Source organism: Corvus brachyrhynchos, unplaced genomic scaffold, assembly GCF_000691975.1.
Source record: "Corvus brachyrhynchos isolate BGI_N302 unplaced genomic scaffold, ASM69197v1 scaffold87, whole genome shotgun sequence".
In the NCBI taxonomy this organism is placed as follows: domain Eukaryota; kingdom Metazoa; phylum Chordata; class Aves; order Passeriformes; family Corvidae; genus Corvus; species Corvus brachyrhynchos.
The window spans coordinates 5,372,728-5,392,672 of NW_008239767.1; the positions used below are offsets into that span (position 1 = coordinate 5,372,728).

Here is a 19,945-nt window from a genome sequence, read left to right on the forward strand (position 1 = left end):
TCATCACACACCAGTGTTATTTAGGGAAACAAACACTGAACATCCCACTCTTCCTCCCCCTCCCCCCAGTTTTGACTGCTGAGTTTTGATATATGACATGGAACATCCCCTTGGTCAGCTGGGGTCAGCTGTCCCAGCTGTGTCCCCTCACAGCTTCTCCAGCACTCCCACGCTACTCCACAAGTAGGTGGGGCAGTGTGAGAAGCAGAAAAGGCCTTGAAGCTGTGCAAGCACTGCCCAGCAATAACTAAGACATCCCTGTGCTATCAACACTGTTTTGATCACAAATCCAAAACACAGCACCATACCAGTCACTACAAAGAAAATTACCTATTCCAGACAAAAAACAGTACAAAATGGACTTCTATAACCTAAGTAGAATCTCTTTTCCAGTGCTCTTGGACAAGAAATGCTGAGTCACTTAAAATACACATGAACTCCAGTTCAGTAAATCACTTAAATCTCAACTACCTAAAATGAATTAGAAATTCTGCATCTGTGAAACAAGCAACTCACCTAAACAGAAGCCAGATGTACTGACAGTCCACAGCCACCTCAACTCCCTCCCTCTTGAGAGATTCATGCTGCTACACATCAAAAGGTTCTCACATCACACTTTATGTATGAGAGAGATTAATTCCCTAAAGTCTTACCTACCCAAATAAATAGATCATACAGACCTTTCTGCCACCATAGAGACCTGGAGGGTTCTGTGTGGCAAACAGCATGAAGCGAGGGTGAGCTTTGACAACTTCCTGAGTCTCAGTAATGAACAGCTCTCTGTTATCATCCAACAAGCGGTTGAGAGCCTCCAGAACATCAGTGGGAGCCAAATTCAATTCATCTAGAACAATCCAGTAGCCCTTTCTCATTGCATCTATGAGAATGCCTTGGGGGGAACGGAAAAATTCCAAGTTAAAAATCTTATCAAGCAAATCTAACAGAAGCACGCACTCAGATACTTTTAGCAACCCATTTTCATTCAGGATAAACACTGATCTAGAGAAGGAAGCAACAGTATTGTTTAAATTGTTGACTTACCATCTTTAGGTCCAATAGGACAAGCATGATCAGACAGACATGAACTTTTCAGAATTCAATGAAATTCACACAAGTGATTACCAATAAAGTGCAACTACTAACTTTATGACAGGTCATCTCTCCATTGTAATAAACCAGATATGTTAAGCAGAAAAGAAGAAAAAAAACCCCGGCCATTGAAATGAGACAGGAATTTGGAGTATATAGAACATGCTCACTTACCTTCCTTAAATACCAGCTTTCCAGAGGCATCTGATGTGTAACAGCCAATATATTCTTGGATATCAGTATGCTCATGGTTGTTAATCCTTACACAATGATTCCCAGTAGCAGCAGCCAACCAGCGAATTAAACTGGTTTTACCAACAGAGGTCTCTCCTTGAATCAGTACTGGATGAGTCCTAAAAGCCATGACCAAAATAGTGGGTTAGAAGCAGGAGCCATGCCTTTCTCACACACAAGGTGTCAACATTATTAAACCACATTACCAAAACACCACCACTTCACTCATTTAGGGTATCCAAGATCACACACTAACAGGCAAATACAAATAACTTTACTCCCAAGTGCTAACAGCTACCCATGAAGTTTTTCATGGCAGTGTGAAATAAGCAGGTTATTCTAACTGCAAATTTCTAGATCAGAATTTAAATAAAACTAGGTATGGCAGCAAGATGTTTTAAGGAAACAAGAAACATATGTATAAATTTCAAGTCACTCTATAATGAAAAGTTAACTGTAAAGTAGAAGGAAAATAGACATTATTCATAGACTTAGAGGGGCACCAACACTCAAGGCCTAAACAAACATATTTAACCTATATTTTTAATTAAAAACTTGAAACACTTACCCTGCAGACACAACCCTGACAATGTCTTTCAGATTAAGCTTAACTGAAGGGGTGAGCACGTAACTCTCATCTACTGTAGGTTCTTTGTCCCCAGCTGAAATCCAGTATCCTTCTATAAGTATAAAACTCCCTCCTTGGGGTTTTGGTATTTGCTAAGGAGACATGATAGAAATAACAGATTATACAAACGGGTTTCAATTTGCTAATGAAAACAACTACTGTTACACCACTGCTACCTATGCTGTAAAGAAATTTTAAATCAATCCCTGAGCACTCCTGCAATAAGCACTGTCACAGAATGCAAATTACAGGAAAAACCTGACCAGATTGTTTCAGGGTCATGAAGCAGGAATCTTTGCCAGTGCCATGAAGATAAAAATGTCTCAAGAGCCTAGCACTGAATTTTGAAGGGCATTTTCAGGCAGGAACTTTGCTTTAATCTTTTTATGCTCAGACACATTTTCCAGTACGAAAGGGTTTATTTTGAAACCAATACCCATCTCTTAAACTGGCTTCCCCATCCCCCACGCAAACTCGTGCTCGGTTCCCAGCACTAGTGATATTCTTCCTTTCCCATAAAAGACAAAGCACAGATGCTTCTTCATATCCATATGTTCTGCATTCAGAGTTTAAAAATATAAAGCCTGAGAAAGCTCCTCAAAAGTCTGTGAAAGCTTTACAGTTGGAGCCACTGCATTAAGCTGCCCACACTCCACAGTGCTGGAAGCCTGAATAAATAAACAAATAAATGAGCTCACATACAAACATTCAAGCAAAGTGAAAAACTACAGAAGAATGGTACTAATTTTTTCTAGTTCTTATCTTTATAAAATGAAAAACAGAACTGCAAGAAGGAAATGTAGAGGGAAAAAAAGGAGAGAAGACAACTCAAAATAAATTCCACTTTAAATACCAGACAGCTCTTCATAATCTTAGTTGCCTACCTGCTTGAGAAGGCTTTTGATGTTGCCAGAGACTATATGCTGGCAAATTAGCTTTTGAACCACTGGGTGAGAACCTCTGTCAAGCTGCGTCAGGAAACTCAAACAGAAACCCTAAGAAGAAGAATTATTTTCAGTGATAAATACGAAAAGTAGGGGAAAAGATACAGACTAAAGAACCATTTCTGTTCAATACTGAACCTAGAGAGGATTATCTTTTACCCAAACAACCTCTGTAGTGAATACACACTGAAACAAATGCTAGCACAGGTGATCACCTCATACAGGGAGCGCGCTATGCTGCCACACGGATTAGACGCTGCAAATCTCAATGCCCTGCACAGGGTACGGAGACTGTAGTGTGGTCTGTGGCCAGTTCCATCCACCAACTTTGTTTCTGCTTCCTTTCTCACAGACAAATAAAAGCTGCAAAAACAAATTTACACAGAGCTGTTACTGATCAGACCACTGCTCCAAGGAATTCAAACCCAAGTATGAACACCTCAGCTTATTCCCAACTGGAACTTTTCTTAGAAGCTCCAGGCTGGGAAAGCCATGCCAAGCTCTGCCATCTGTACAATCAGTGAAGCAAAGCAACAGAGTATTTTTAGAACTGTATTTTTGAGAGAGCTTGATATACAGGGAGTGACTATAAACTCCAAGTATTCTAAATGTGAGATAGTTCACCTTACACTACAGGAAAGAAAAGTAACTCTAGACAAATACAACAAACCATTTTAGTCTCTCAGATGTGAAACAGGACTGAAATAACAATACTTTTTAACTGGTGCCACCAAGAAAACAATTCTGAATTAATAAAAAATAGAAATCTCCTTCCCACAAGTACAGAAACCCTCAGAATCAAGATAGATGTCCATGTTCTTCTGTTTCCTAAAGCTATGCCAACTGCTCCATGGGGAGCATTATGGTGTTTCCCAAAGCAGTCTAGCCACGGACTACAGTTACATACTTTCTTTTTGTGACTTTTTTCATCAAGAATTATAAGAGATTACAGTCAACTCACTTCACAATTCCTTGTACTGTGCTTTTGTTCACATTCAAGCTTCTCAGATAATCCATGATAAGAATCTGCAAGTCTCCTTCATTTCTCAATTCTTCTACATAAAGTTCAGTAAACCTGAAAGAATCAAATCAATCTGTAGCACTTAAGGCACCTGACCATATTGAAAAATCATGTTATATATAAATCTCATGGCATGTAACATTTTAAATTTTTAAGTAACAGAATACGGGTAGTTAAAGCTATAGACCTATAGACTGTCAAACCTACAGACAGACTCAAGAACCAGAGCAGTTGAAAAATAAGGTATTACTAATACTTCCAAGTAATTTATCTAAATTAGTTTAATTTCTTAGACTGAAAGTGAACAATGTGACTTAAACTACAATTTTAAACAATTTGCAATAGATACCTGAATGTTACAGCCTGAACAACGCAGTACTGACACAGCTGTAGCTATTTTTGACAAATAGTAGTAGGTATTTTTGACAAATAGAAATACAAATTCATTTAAACTTAGCAAGTTATGCTGATGCTGGACTCTCTCCTGTATTACAATCACTTTCTTTCCTTTCACGATTCTGCAAGACAGCCAATAGCAATAAAACCTTGCTTTGCCACTGGAAACTACAAATGACTAGTTACACATAGGTGGTGCATCTCCACAGTCTTGCAAAGTGTTTAGGAATCTGGGAAGGGACTATACATGCAACTTTTGGCACTCATGAGGGAAACTGCATCAAGCAGGAGATCTGTGCACACAGAAAGGTAGATGGCACTGAAGAATGCATTCGCCACAATTCCAATTTCCTTGCCACAACTTACATGTTTTAAGACCACACATCAAATATTTTGAGTATCACACACCTGCGCCACCATGCAAATCCTCTTCTTTTTAGTGAACGAGACTGGACATGAAGCTTTTTGCAAGGATCATCAACACTTCTGAGTTATCAAGAGAAAGGCTGCTAAACAGACACAAAGCACTTACCTGTCTTTATTACTCCAATCAGGAACATAAACTGCTGCAGTAGCATTCCCAGGTACTGACAGCTTGTGAAGAATAATCATTTCCTGCCCCCACTGACAACACTCTACACTACTGCTAGACCACTTGCTCACAGCTCAGCTACTTCACCAAAGTATCTTGCTGATTCTATTTCATGAAAAACCTTCACCATAATGTGGAAAGCATCTCTCACAGGCAGTAAATTTGAGTCCAGATTTGTATCCTCAGGCTTCAGATAAGGCATTCTGGTCAACTCCTGAAACTAATTAAACTCTGAAAAAGACAGTGACTATTTTGTCCCAGAATCATTATTTCCTACCTGTTTCTTATTCCTAGAGGAAGATTTCTCTTTCCAACATCTGTAGCTGGATTCATGCATGCAAACAAGCGAAAATCAGGGTGACGGACAAGAGGCTCTAAAGTAAAGCAGAAATAAAAGACATAAGGTTCACAATAAACACTGGATATTTATTATGTTAAATAAGGTATATTTTATCTAAGGCAACTTTCTATTGCTGCACTACTAAAATTCCTTAAAAATTCCAGTGGCAAAAATTTTCAGAGAACCCCACATGATTTTCTCAGAAGTACCTGCATCTTCACAACAGCCACAGGCAAGTGAAACCTTGACTTTTTTGTGCATAGCGAAATGTTTTAACAAATGTCTTGGGGTGACCTTATGATGTGTATCCCATATTGCTGCCTATGCCCAGAAATTAATTCCTGTGCCTTTCTATGACTCTAAACTGAGCCTGAGAGGGGGAAGGAAAAACTGAGCAAAACTTTTTCAAAGCAGTTTGCAGCTTGTTCAAGGTCACACACAGCAATTTTTTTTTCCCAGTTGCGGCGGGGGAGGGAGGAAGCACCCGGCTGGCTGCTCCCGGGTCAGTTTTTTGGCCAGTTGTTCAGCTCCTTTTTCTCCGGAGAGAGACTGTGAGTTGAATTTTCCCTTTCCCTGGAATTTCAGATTTGCCCCTTTTCCACTGGATTGCTTCAACATCAGAGCACATCAGGAGGACTTTTCATCAGGCACAGAGGGCCTGGCCCTGGGCCAAGCCCCAGCTCCAAGGAGACCAAAGGGAGGACTCGAACACTCTCCCAGGTTTTTTCTCCACAGCGAGAGATTTTATTACTTAGCATTATTTTCCTTTCCCTGTGTGTTTGGTAAATAAATAGTTTTTATCTCTTTCCTTTGAGGAAAATTTATTTTCCCCGAACCTGGTGGGAGAGGGGTGGTGACCTGCCTTCTCTCAGAGGATATATTTCTAAATTTGGCCAAACCAGCACATATTTAGTTCAAAATGTTTCAAAAATTATGTAAGCCCTAAACTTGCAACTCTTTTTGTCTCTTTCAGAACAATAGCCAGTGCTTCCCTTGGCCAGGAAGAAAATCCAGCCTAGGATGCTCACACAACACTTGCCTCTGTCTGTAGCTCTTGAGAGCAGCATTCAGCAACTGCATTTTTTTACCTTTACATCTGTAAAAGGAGTTAACTTCCTACACAGCAGCCCCTGCAGTGCTGTTGAGAACACACCAGTGTTTTGGACTTCTTGCAAAGAACTATAAAGCCTACAAAGAGCACATCACTCTTTTGCACACATTCATTTTAATGGTAAATGAGCTCAATTTATTTTGAGCTACACAGGATAGGGAAGTCAGCTGGATACCAAGATACAGAAAAGAAAGCATAGAAATAGTACCTGTGTCTCCTCTGTCTAATAACACCAGTGACCCAGATGATCCTTCCAATAAACCACTCAGGCACTCCAAAGTCTCTGCTGCAGCCAAGTTAATTTCATCCAATAAAATCCACTCTCCTTTTTTTACTGCTTGTGCTAGAGTACCCTAAAAATAAGACAAATTTCTTAATCATGTTGCCAGCAATGATATATCAGCTGAAGCATTCAGATACAGGAAATACTTGGTGTGCACTCTGTGCCTTGATTAGACAAATGGCAGCTCCAAACCTTTTACAGCAATAGCAGTTTTACTGCTCTCTCTCAATAACAGCAATTATTTTGCCAGTCACAGAAGTCAGGCAGTTATCACACCATTACATCAGACATCAGTTTGACTGGTTCAAATGTAAGATTTAAGATCTCTTATTTGTGCAATGCTGTCTGTTGGTGATACCTACCACTGACACCACATAGAATAAAGACAGTTAATCCAAAGACACAAGCAATATTATGCTCCTATGGAATCTGTACCTTATTAATTAAAACGATGACTATATTAATTAAAACATGACTATATTTAAGTCAAAGGTTCTCCAACTATTCATACATACATTTTTTATAGAGGACTGGTCAACATTTTACACACTTTACATGAAATTTGAGTGCATATATTCAGACTAACAGGGTGACAAGGAGCAAGCATGCATATACCTCACAATTTCTCCTAATCACACTTAATGTCATTAAAACATATTATGGGTTGGAAATGTTTTGAAAAATCACTTTTAGATAAATAATCAATCCTTAATATTAAATCTTTCACAGGAATCCCTAGACAGAAGCATGAGCTACTGGAGACTGGTCAAGAAGTTTTTTCTAATCTGATACAGTTGAAAAGATGGTATGACATACTCTTTTATCATACCAGTCCTAATTCCTATTATACAGCACTGATTTAATGTGCTACCACAAAACATTCTCCCACTCCCCATCTAAACATTGCCTCCTTGAAGCTGCACACTTTGTTTCATGAGTTATCATGGAACACATTTTACTTCACAGCAAGGTTCTTGCCAGGAAGCTATTTATATAATACTGATTGCAAAGACTTTTAAATACTTCTCCTTATTCCTCCTAGCACCAAAATGCAAATCCCTAAATACCTCAACAAATGCAAAGAGAAGAGCATTTTCTGTCATTTTCATCTGTTGATGAGCGTGATTCAGTTTAAGACCAAATGCCTCCCACTTTTCCTTCAGTGGCAAGCCTGCAAGCAAAACAAATTTAAGTTTGGACCATCCAAACAATATCACAAAAAAAATGTCTGACAACAGCACTTTAATCAAGTTGTTTCCAGCACAGAGGCAAAAGCAAGCTTGAGCAACAAAAACATTCAAGTCCTGCAGGTGACACACCACAAATTAAAAAAATAATTTAATCTTGTTTTGGTTTTTGTGTGCGTGGTTTTTTGTTTTTTAAATTTAACTGTACCCATATGTGGATAATGTTCAGATAATTTGCTATTCATTCCTAGATGAGGAACAAACACTTATACTGCACTTTGTTCCAGCATGACTGTTATCACTCTGATTTCCAGAGAGAGAAAGACACGTCAAAAAAATAAATTCAAATTTATAACCCTTATGACAGAACAGATTAACAATGAACACTTCAGTATCAATAAACACACTGATGCTTATCAGTTACAACATTACTTACTATAGCACTGATTTCAGTTACTTGCTAAAAATCACTAACTGAGCTACATACAGCACCAAAATTCCTCAAGAAACTTTGCAAGTTACAGATTTCAGCTTGTCTTTATTTCAGCTTATCTTTATTTTAGCATTGTCAATTCTTGGATTAACTAGTCTTTAAACCCTATTTTTTTTTTTTTTTTTTTTACATTTGTGGGCATTTCATTTAATATCACTTAAAAGAAGAGTGGAGATAAAGTTCATAATTAATTTTACTTAACCCAAACTGAATGAAAGCTACAACTTCACTTATTCTGCTGGTCTAGAACCAGACACAACTCCGTACAAGACAAAGTATCAATGCTGCCCCAGCCCCAAAATGGGTTGTGAAGTATAAAACAAGGAAAAACCTATTTGGGAACTAAACCCCATAGAAACAAAAGAAAACACTAGGCAAGTCAGCATCACCGCCAGAGGAACCAAGGCAAAAGCAAGCTCTTAAAATTATTACTACCCTAAAACAGTTATTACTTCGGGCTTGGGTTTTTTGTTGTTGCTTTGCTTTGTATTTTAAATAGGACATATTTGTGAGACATAAGCAGGTTTCAGGACTGAAAGTATGAATGCATTCACATAGAAGATTGACACACAACCAACCAGGACTGCTCACCAGCACAGCAAACAAGTGCTGAGTGGAGACCAGATGTCAAGGGTACCATAGGGCAGACAAGTCAACCTCCACACTGTCAGGCATAGCTAACAGCAGAGATGAGTTAGAAAAAGGAAAAACAAAACAAAACACAACCCAATCACTATTCTAACAGAGTTCTGAATGTCTTGTTGCAATGTTGACATTGCATTTCTCAAAACCAGAAAAAAAGATGTAATATAGGGGGAGGGAAAACCCCCTAAACCTCAAACAAACCCAAATTAAAAGAACAGAAGTCACCATTATTTATGTACCCTCTGCAGTGGTTCAGCACTAACGTGTGTTTGATCCATCTGAAGTCTTACCAGATGCATTTTCTTTTACTTCTTTATTAATAGCAGATTTATGAATATGTTGCATTAGTTTTAGCAGATCATGCCAACGCTTCTGCCTGTAGCAAGTCTGAATGTGTCCCAAGAATGTTTGATTTTTCTTCCTAGAGAATGTCTGAGAGAAGAGTTCTTCAAAAGACTCTCGCAGAGGGAGCCAGATCAGCTTGTTATCCACAGGCTTGTAACTGAAGAGAAGCAAAACAGTAATTCCTCATGTGAGACAGAGTTATCTGTGAACTTAAAAAAGAAAACAACCCCAAAACCAGTTACTTGTAACAACAATATGCTGCATGGATGAAGCCTTGTTTCTGAAGTTTTTTACTCAACTAACAAACCATGTAAAATTGCACATATTTAAATGTACCTCATGAGGCAATTTTGTAAAGACAGGAGCACCCTGACAAGCAAAATATTTGTAATACTACCAAACAGTATGTCCAGTGAATATTACATCAGATTTCTATTGAACAACTTAGCCATTTTTAAAGACATCGGGCTGTGTTTCTGAATGACGCAATCACACACGGCTCTGCACACAATTCAGTGAAATTGCTCTGTTCTGCAGCAAGGACAAGAGGGTTCCTGCATGCAAACATGTTTCTTAAGACATACATCCTACTATTAAACAGATACTGCCCATTTGTTACACAGAACAGACAGAACAGTGGTCAGTGACTCACCCCCCTAAGAGATCTGCTGTGTCACTTTGTTGGTTCATGTTGACAACCCTCAAACGTTGTCCTTGAAACAGAAATAGAAAGTGCCATCATCTTGTGGTTTGTTCATTTGTTGTTTTTTAAATTATCTTCACGTAAGTTACAATTTTCACTCATTATTTACCTGTAATGTGAGCTAGGTACTGAACTGTTGAAGTTTTGCCAGTTCCTGTTTCACCAACCAAAAGCACAGGCTCTCCTTTGACAACACACACTGCAAGCTGTTCAATCAATACTGCAGATGGCCGTGTGGCAGCAAAGGTATGTTTTGCCCTGAAAAAACAAAGCAAGTTACTCAAAACTAAGATTTATCAAGGAGCTCATTCCAATTTTACCTTCACCATTTTTTAGTGGAGGGGTATGATTTAGGATTTTTTTTTAATATAGGTCTGAAAAGAAATAGTTCTAAGATATCCTTCTAAGATACTTACTTTTCTCAAGATACAACCTAAAAATTCAGGGTTTCCAAGTAACTTCCTGGCCAATGGAGTTAGCAACACATACTACAAAAATCTCCCTTTACAAAGGCAGATCCATCAAAATCATTTTATAACTGCTGTGGCTCCACACTGCTTTGAAGACACTCTAGTTCAAAGAAGCTGAAAATCTCTACGGCTTTATCTGCCAGAAGCACAATGCAGACAACTCTTAAAGATACACACGGTAAAACTAAGATCGCAAGGGAAAGAACTCTCACATTCCTTTCATTAGGGTGAGAATACCCAATTCACATTTTCCTTAACCCTGTGACTTGCAGTCTATTCTACTCCACCACAAAACATTTCAATTCACATGGAAACTACAGGATATTTTACCTCTGTACAGTGAGAGCCTGGTTCTGCTTCTTCACAAGATGCACTCTTCCGACAGAGACTTCTTGTTCCCTTATTGAAATTTCTGGTTTATAGAGTTCACAGAAGAACTCCACCTGTGAAAAAAGCATCAACATTTCCAATACTAATGCTGCTTACATCACACTAAGAACACCCACACTATGCTACCAGCATTACTTTGCAGCAAGCTAATTTTTAATGGTAAAATTCTAGATTTTTCAGGTTTTAAATACACATCACCTAAAACAGTGAAGGACCTCAGAAGTGTTTTTATCTGTACAAGCAACTTTCAGCTTAATAACTTCATAATAGTCTTTGCCACTCTATTTCTACTTCACCTACTTCCATGGTAAGTTCAACTACATAAACTTGAACTGTTATTTTAACAATAAACAAACAACCTCCCTTAAAAAAACCCCTTTGTGTAAAGAAGGGTATTTTGCCACTTGCAGGGAATAATACACTCCTGTAATGAAATAATGCAAAGAAGGACAAAGAGAAAAACCCACAGAAGTTTCAGGGATCCATCTGTCAGCTTACAGGAGGGAATTTGATTTGCAGACTTCTACAGTCAGAAATAGTTGACAAAGAAATGATTTAGTTTAGTTCTGTCATTTATAGAGCTCCAGAGAGGCAGCTTATTTTGTAATCAGTGAGTACAGAACAAGTAGCAGTAAAGATCACGTTTCCCTCTGATCTCTCTGTTTAAATGATTAACATGCACTGTAAACCACCTAAGAAAAAACCACATTCTTTACTACCCTGTGCATCTAGTGATATCATGTGCTTAGGCAGCTGTGCAATCCTTTTGCATCATGAGGCCATTTGCTCTAAAACAGGTTCCCTGGAACCCTCAGATTAAAAAAAAAAAAAAAAAATGCAGCTGAATATAAAATAGGAGAAAAACAGATCCTGGGATGGAACAGAGCGCAAAAAACCTGTTTGGGACAGAGAGGTGGGCATAATTTTAAATAAAAAATAGCATAACATGTTACAGAATAATTGCAAGCTATATAATACAGAATACTACCAATAAAGATTATGTTAATTATAGCTCAACATACCTTTTTTTTTGAAATGTTTAGGTAACTTCCAATAACTTTTGCCATTTTCTGTCTGCTCCCTTGGTTGGACAACATGGCTGTGAAACAGTCCAGTGCCTGTCAAGGAGAAAACCAACTTGTTGAACACTAGTTTTGTATGATTTTATCTGACAAGCACCATCTTAATAGAAACGAACCCAAATCCAATCCAACCATTGCAAATAAAACTATTTCACTGTCCTCAGATCAAGTCAAACAACAGAGTTCAAAAAGATGTAACAAGGACTTCTATACTCTGTAATGTAGTGGGTTTCTACCAAAAGCAAAAACTTTTCAATGCCCAGTCACAAAAGCTTTTTTTAGATGAATGGACCAAAATGGAGAAGGAAGCAACATCTCAAAATTGCCTCTGACTGATGCACACCCAAAAAATTCCCAACCTAGACTGTAGACTGATCAACAGGGAAGTAGAAACGCAGCCCCATGTTAGAAGACAAAGAAAGGTCTCAGTCATATGCAATCCCAGCTTGTATCAGTTAAAATTATATGCACCATGCTGTTTGTATGACAGCAGTAAAGTCTTTCATCACCTTACTGCAAGCAACTTTCCTAGTAGCAACAAGAGCTTCTGATTAGAGATTATCACAAACATTCCAACCACAGTCCAATTGCTTCAAACAAACCCCAAAAAATTCCCATCTCACATTCCCAAAGAGAGTATTTTGCGAGACAATGCTAGAATTTGGGTAATCAATTTCTAGATCAAGTCTTACCGCACCTCCTGAAAAATATTCACTGCTGTGGTTGAAGAGTTACTGTCAAAGTTGTAAGCAATCCTGCTGCACCAATTCAGTAGGTCTCTAAAAAGAAAAACCAAAAAGATTTGGTACAAACATGCCAAAATACACATCACCTTCTTTCATGTTCAGCTTAGGCCATGACACCATCTTCTGGCAGCTGCACGTGTAGTTGTTGTGAAAATCGTACATGGGAAGACACAAAGAGGTTGATAACTCTGAGGAGTAGCTGAGCACAAAGACCAATGTTGCTTATAAGCAGGTAATACATACTCCACTAAATCATAATGCAACAATGAAACTGAAAGGTGTTAAAGAATCCAGAAAAGTATAAACCCCTCATTTTTTCAAGATACAGATTCCTTATCAACAACAAGATCTTCCAAAAGGCAAGAAAAGGAAACTTTGTTCTAGAAAAAAACAATGTTCTTATGTTCCACAAAAATATTAGGTACTACCCACACCTAATATTTACTAACTAATTCACAAAGCACTACTGGTTACAGAAATTCCAGATGAGTAGAACTGACATTTGGTAGGAGAGGAAGAAATAATTCAGCATCAAGCTACATTTCATCACAGAATTTCTGAAATTCACAGTACATTACAGATACAGTTATTTTCAGTTGCCTTAAGTTATAATGCTGAGAATGTTCAGTATGAAACAATTTAGATAATATACTCAGTTGCTGAAAACATTATCTTCTAGCTACTGAGAGAACATTATACAGCACCTTCCAGTTTTTACTTAGTACTGATATCTCGTGTTAACAATAATTAAGAATAAATTCATATGGCCAGATACCAACTAAGCACTGCATATGACAAAACCTACACGTTCCCCCACACCCACCAAAAAGGAAGTACAGCAAATAGGAAGTTTAAATAATCCAGAATGAGTTTCTTTAAATGATATATTGATCATTATTTTAAAACAAAAAATGTATTTTCCCAGTTTTTGCAAAATTCCCATTTAATTATTCAAGCTTTTACAATTATTTTTAAAAAATTAAGAAAAATAACAAAAATAAACCCTTCTATCTCTGTAGCTAGCTGACTTCCAATAAACATGTAAGAAAAGACAACCTTAGAGATAGTTCTCGTCCTTCCAGATTTGGTTTCTTATGTTCTGATCTAGATTCTGATGCTGCTTCTGATGTGTGACTGGAGCCAGCAGCACAGTTTTCTGGTGACTGATACTTGTCTCCCGCAAGGTCCATGAAAATTTCTAGCAAGTGATCTGTCACAAGAGCAAGGCTGGGGTATCTCCTTTGGAGGACCTGAAAGAAGAAACAAAAAAGAAGAAAATGAAACGAAACAACAAAACAAAAATCCCACCTGCACTGGAAAGAAACCAACCCCGTTTTTTACCAGGAGATGCTTCAACAGATACTTTAGCTAGCAAGCTACATGAAACTGCTCCCTTGCAGTCTCTGATCTGAAGAAAACAGAAGTTATCATGACTACTATGATACTGATTTTGATGTCAAAAATGAACTTTGCCAACTCAACTCTACTCCAATTCATTTAATACATTCACACAAATACCTACAGGAAGAACAGAAAGTACATTCAATCCTATCTGAAGCCAAACCATGACCACACAACTTTACAGCTGATTACAGAAGTCCTTATCTCCCACCCTTCTTTTTATGACTAAATTCATTTGAGCGTTCAAATTGTCTTTTCACTGTGCTGACAAAGGCACTTTAAGGGATAATCTCCTTCTGTAGTTTCCTTTCAGCTCAGTTATCTCCACTGAAGTTGCCAACCAAAATATTGCTTCCCAAAATTACTTTTCACAGACATAGGCCAGGAAAACTGGTCCTAACCTGCCAGACTGACTTTTAAGATTAACAAGAAGAACATGAGTCTGTTTTCAAGGCAAGCAGGTCGGTGTTCTCGAACATTGTCTCTTCTATTACTACTACTGAATCTTAGTGCTTAATCTATACATTTTCGTGACTTAAGCTTTAAAGTTGCAGAAAAATAATAAAGAGAACCTAGTGGTAAGCAACATATCTAGCCCTCAAGTTTTGTTTCTTCATAAGGTTTTGATAATTGCTCTTGCCCCATTCCTAACAATTAGCTGACAAAGGACAAGAAAGGAAAAAAAACCACACAGATATTTAAGGCCACCTAGTGACCTAGTGCTGGCTGCTGAATGAGTCCAAATGAGTGAATAAATTCTACTGAAAAAACTGTCTTCTTCATTCTAGAAAACTCAGAACTGTCTCCTCAACTCTTCTGCTAGACACTGTTCACTACCTTTTCTCTTAACTGAGGGTCTTGTAGGACCAGATCCTGTTTTGAGCTCTGTATCACACGGAGAATCTCCAGAGAATTCTATTTTCATATGAGCCTTAGGCTGCTTTAATCTTAAGAGCTACACAAAGCAAACACTTCCCAGAGATGCTAACAAAAGAAAGATGTTAATAGAAGCAATTATTTTTAATTGATAACTGACCAACTATTTTTCAACTCAAAGCTTATAATTAGAGTGAGCTCAATTTTCTTTTTTGCTATTTCTCTCTGCTTTCAAGTTTCTGTGGGCTAATAAGTGGCAAAGTAACTTGATTCTTAGACCCACACAAAGCAGAATTGTGTCTGTCAAGGCAAGTTCCAGGAATCTTTGTTCAATTCACTTCAAATTTTCCTGACAAACTGCCTGTTTACTTCAAAATTGGCAGCATAAAGCTGAAATTGTAAGGGTCTATTGTGGAACTTGAAGATAAAAATAAGGATTCAATTAACTACTGAAAAACATTTATTACCCTAGGTTGAAACAATTATTCACATGCCACAATGGAGCAACACACCCCATACCTCCTTGAGTTCTCCTTTGCTCATGTTATCCAGATGTATTTTGGTCCAGTATTTGTCCAGAAGAGCAGCATGGCTGCTTTGCTGCCTGTACCAACCTCCACCACAGCTGAATATCCTAAATCAAAACAACACGAAGAAACACAGCATGTTGAACGTGGCTGAAGAATTCAGCATTTTCAGTGCATTTCTGTGCATCAAAGAACACGTTACATAGAGCTGCTACAGCATAATGCAACAGGCATGAACGACACTGTCACTGTACTGTGATGTACCCTACCCTGCCTAACCACACTTTCTGAATTGCCTATTATCACAGTGGTTTTCTTCCTATAATGCAAAATCTCCACAGAAATTCTTTTTCTGAAAGACTTAACTTACTGTCGGCTGTCTATCAGAAGCAACATATGGAACCCTTTGTAAAGAGAGAAACCTGACAGAAGTGGCCTGCGAAGTATCTTAAAGGATCTGTGCTCTTACTGCAGAGATGCAGGAAAAGCATCTCTAGCTTGTCCCCTCCACATTGGTTTATGATTATTCTTCCTCATCCTCCAGACTCAGCTCTTGCCATCATACATTTCATTCCCTTTGTTCTTTTACTGCAGCAATAACTATTCAGCCATGTGGTTTTTTACCCACTGTGGAAGTAGCCTTGCACATGCAAAATACTAGATTTGGGGTTGTGGTTTGGCTTTTGTTTTCTGGTGGGTTTTTGTTGGTTTTTTCTTCTTTGTTGTATTGTGTTTGGTTTCAATTGTTAAATACCATTTCCCAGCTGTAAACTCAACAGATTTAGGGAAACTACTCTAACTAGCTCAATGAAGACTATAATTTGCTGCTATACAAACTGTTCACTGATGTGCTAGCTTTGGCTGGGATAGAGTTAAATTTCTTCGTAATAGCTGGTATGGGGGCTGTGTTTTACATTTGTGACCAAAACAATACCAACAATCCAGGGATGTCTTAGTTACTCCTGAGCAGGGCTTCCACAGATTCAAACCCTTTTCTGCTTCTCACCCTGCCCCAGCATAGAGGGTACACAAGCAGCTGGGAAGGGACACAGCCAGGACAGCTGATCCCAACTGACCACAAGGACATTCCATATCAGATGGGATCATGCTTAGCATATAAAGCTGTGGGAAGAAGGAAGGGTGAGGATGCTCAGAGAGATGGCATTTGTCTCTGTTTGTGTGGAAACCTTTTGCTTTACCTAAATTCTATCTCAACCCAAGATTTTTCCCACTTTTACTCTTCCAGCTCTCTCCCCCATCCTGCTGCAGGGGAGTGAGCGAGCGCCTGTATGGTGCTTAGTTGCTGACTGAGGTTAAACCATTACAGCCATGCCTTCAGAAATAAAAATTATTAGGAAATGAGGCAACCAAAAGAGTTGACTACAAAGGACTCAATTCCAGAAAAAATAGATCAGAAGAAAAGAACTAATTTACAGAAGAAAGACAAAAGCAGGAAAATATGTTAAAGGCTTTGAAATAAACTATAAAAGATTTGAAAACAGCTTCTATTGCTTGTTAATTGGAAATTGCTAAAATACTCCTAACACAAGTATCTTGCACTTAAAAGTACCTTGGACTTAAAAATAGGATACCCATGCTCTCAATCTCATTTAAGTTCACAAACTTACCTTCTGGTTGCAAAAAATTGGAATCCTGGTGCTACTTTTAAACAGTCACCACGACCAGGAATCAGTAACTCTCTTTTCTCCAAAAGAGGAATCAGCACAGAGATCTGGAAAGAAAAAAAAAAATTTTTTTTGATGGCACTAACAGACAGCACAACCATCCACACTCATTTCCCACTTGAGATGCTGGAGCAATGCCACGGAGCACCATTCCGGTGCCAGCAACTGCCATTCCCATAGATTGCACTTCCAAGTGATGCCAACAGGAATTGCAGAGTCCCCAGCAATTTTAATCAAAATTTTTGATGGCACTAACAGACAGCACAACCATCCACACTCATTTCCCACTTGAGATGCTGGAGCAATGCCACGGAGCACCATTCCGTTGCCAGCAACTGCCATTCCCATAGATTGCACTTCCAAGTGATGCCAACAGGAATTGCAGAGTCCCCAGCAATTTTAATCAGCAGTGGAAGTCATAGGTGTAATGTTTACTTACCCTTTTTTCTCCTGTATTCAAATTTAATGATAAGAGAATGGAATAACAGCCTTTACTCTGCAAGTCCAAACCAAAACTATTTATTTTTAAATTATCAAATGACTTATTAGACACTTCCACACCAGAAGCTTTATTTTCTTTATCTGCCCAAAGAAAGATGACCTGTATCTCAAAGATGTCATTCTCAAACATCAACCTTTTCCAGTGTATACACTGCTACCCCCAGGAGAGCCTGGGGTCTATTTAAAAAATCTACCCTTTCCCAGAGAAGGACAGTAATGGTGGTGGAAGAAAGAAGGGAGGTATGACCACACTGACTGCTCAGCACAGAGGGAGGCACACAGAGATCCTTTGATATGGAGCAGACAGGATGCCTGCAGGGAGGACCTGAAGAAAGGGATTTGATGAATGCAGGATACTGTTCAGGGTATGCTTATCATGAGTGCAATGAGTTGAGTCCACAGAAGCAAACAAGTGCACGACCCCCTAGCAGTGAACTGTCTGTACATACAAGCAGTATTCATTTGCTTTCTTATTTTCTATTTCTAATATCAGAAGCCTAGAACCTAATAAACAAACTGACAGGTTATTCAGTCACACAAAGGATGCTTTATGGAACAGATATGAAAGGAAACCACCAGCAGAATGTCCAGCAAGCCTACGCAGCAAAGCATCTCTATCACACCATTCTTGCAAATGACTTGTTTTCAGTAGCCATTACTTCAAGAGGCAAGGATGACTGACTAACTAGTTGTTCTGGAGCCAAAAACCAGGAAATCTTAGACCTTATAATGCTTAGTGCAACAGCACATTTTTAATATGTAAGAAATGTGTAGGAAAAGATGTGGAAGGAATAAAAAGCCCCACACAACAAAACACCAAAAAGAAAATCTTATTAACAGCACCAGCCTCATACATTGACAATATTCTGCGGTGTTCAGGACCACATTTGGTTTCAAACACCAAAACATTATTAAATAGACACATTATCAGCTCATTATCAGTGTCAATTTCAGTCTCCAGAGTGAAATCTGGCATTAGTGGCAGGGTCATGACTACTCTGTAACAAAGACAAAAACTAATGCCGTGTGCAAATATGCGAACAGACATGAATTCTTTCCAAGCCCTTCTAAAGCAGCAGCATTTTCAGCGTGCTGCTACAAAACCCTGGTGATTAGACTCCCAAAACTGCCACCACGGGCATAAAGACCAGTACTTTAAAACAAACATAAAGGTACATACCACATCCAGAGGAGCATAATCAATATCCTCCAGAAGTATCCAGTGACCTTTGGTCACAGCTTGAGTCAAGGTCCCAGGCTGCCACACAAACTCCCCTGGTACATCTGTGCATCGATACATGCCCAGCAGCGTCTGTGACAGAAACCATTGGCACATCAGAGACCGGGCACCACATCCCCAGAGAAAAGGAGGGCAAATAGGACCAAAGTTGGGACATAAGTGACATTCAGCCTCCACCTCACTAAACGATCTGTCTGGCAATCTCTGCCCAGCATTGCACTTTTTCTAATTAAAAAGAAAGGTTTCCCCCTGCCTCCAGTGGCAATTTAACTGAATCATAATAATTAAAACAAGCCAGGTAATTGGAAGTGGATTTAGGAGCTGTGCCATCCTAATTTACGAGGGACCTAAAGTAACACAGAAGACTGGGGTCTAGGGTCACACTGAACTTTATTTCATGCTTTCAAAAAGTCTGTGACTAAGGTAGTAAAAGGAACTATAAAGCAAGTTATTCAAAGGTAAAATCCAGTCAAAGCTTTGCTTTTCTCTCAAATTGACACTTCAATATTTAAGCATTGCTTAAAAAATTGAGTTTATGATTTTACTACTACATATTTTATACCTTGAACTTCATCACTTTTTCTTAAATATGATTGTCTTAAGTCTTGTATATGAGATGAAACAGTTGTGAGATGGTGAAACCAGGTGTTCCATGCAAGCAAACAAGGTGCTCATGCATGCTAATAAAAACCTTCTAATAACTTCTTGTGGATACTAACCACCCTTGAAAACTAAAAATAAATCGTGCCAAACAACATAAATCAACTCAAGCTCCAAAATTCTATATGCAAAACAAGAAGTACATGAAATTACCTACAGATAGAGCTTAATCATTAATATGTAACTGCAAGTCACCTCAACATTCCAGTATCTGACTTTATCTCACCTTTATCGCAAAAAAAAGGCATCAGATTAAACTGACATTAGCTCACTTAAACTGAAATAAAAGTGTTCATACAACCTTTGGCACCAGAATCCTGCCTTTTCCAATACCAATCAATTTTTTTTATATTTAA

The 19,945-nt window shown here is 38.4% G+C and overlaps 1 protein-coding gene across 1 annotated transcript in view; it reads right to left on the reverse strand.

Annotated features, from left to right (window-relative positions):
- MDN1 (midasin AAA ATPase 1) overlaps nucleotides 1–19,945 on the reverse strand; it is a 93,476-nt gene that overhangs the window by 63,105 nt on the left and 10,426 nt on the right. The window contains exons 7-25 of the mRNA XM_017742811.1: nucleotides 18,870–19,001; nucleotides 17,132–17,235; nucleotides 15,496–15,610; nucleotides 13,756–13,949; nucleotides 12,651–12,732; nucleotides 11,894–11,989; nucleotides 10,812–10,924; nucleotides 10,121–10,269; nucleotides 9,961–10,021; nucleotides 9,254–9,465; nucleotides 7,706–7,809; nucleotides 6,564–6,708; nucleotides 5,182–5,278; nucleotides 3,857–3,970; nucleotides 3,111–3,258; nucleotides 2,836–2,946; nucleotides 1,892–2,043; nucleotides 1,264–1,442; nucleotides 681–889 (exon numbers count right to left, since the gene is read on the reverse strand). Of these exons, the coding sequence (XP_017598300.1) occupies nucleotides 681–889; nucleotides 1,264–1,442; nucleotides 1,892–2,043; nucleotides 2,836–2,946; nucleotides 3,111–3,258; nucleotides 3,857–3,970; nucleotides 5,182–5,278; nucleotides 6,564–6,708; nucleotides 7,706–7,809; nucleotides 9,254–9,465; nucleotides 9,961–10,021; nucleotides 10,121–10,269; nucleotides 10,812–10,924; nucleotides 11,894–11,989; nucleotides 12,651–12,732; nucleotides 13,756–13,949; nucleotides 15,496–15,610; nucleotides 17,132–17,235; nucleotides 18,870–19,001 (2,517 nt within the window). The remainder of the gene's footprint in view (nucleotides 1–680; nucleotides 890–1,263; nucleotides 1,443–1,891; nucleotides 2,044–2,835; nucleotides 2,947–3,110; nucleotides 3,259–3,856; nucleotides 3,971–5,181; nucleotides 5,279–6,563; nucleotides 6,709–7,705; nucleotides 7,810–9,253; nucleotides 9,466–9,960; nucleotides 10,022–10,120; nucleotides 10,270–10,811; nucleotides 10,925–11,893; nucleotides 11,990–12,650; nucleotides 12,733–13,755; nucleotides 13,950–15,495; nucleotides 15,611–17,131; nucleotides 17,236–18,869; nucleotides 19,002–19,945) is intronic.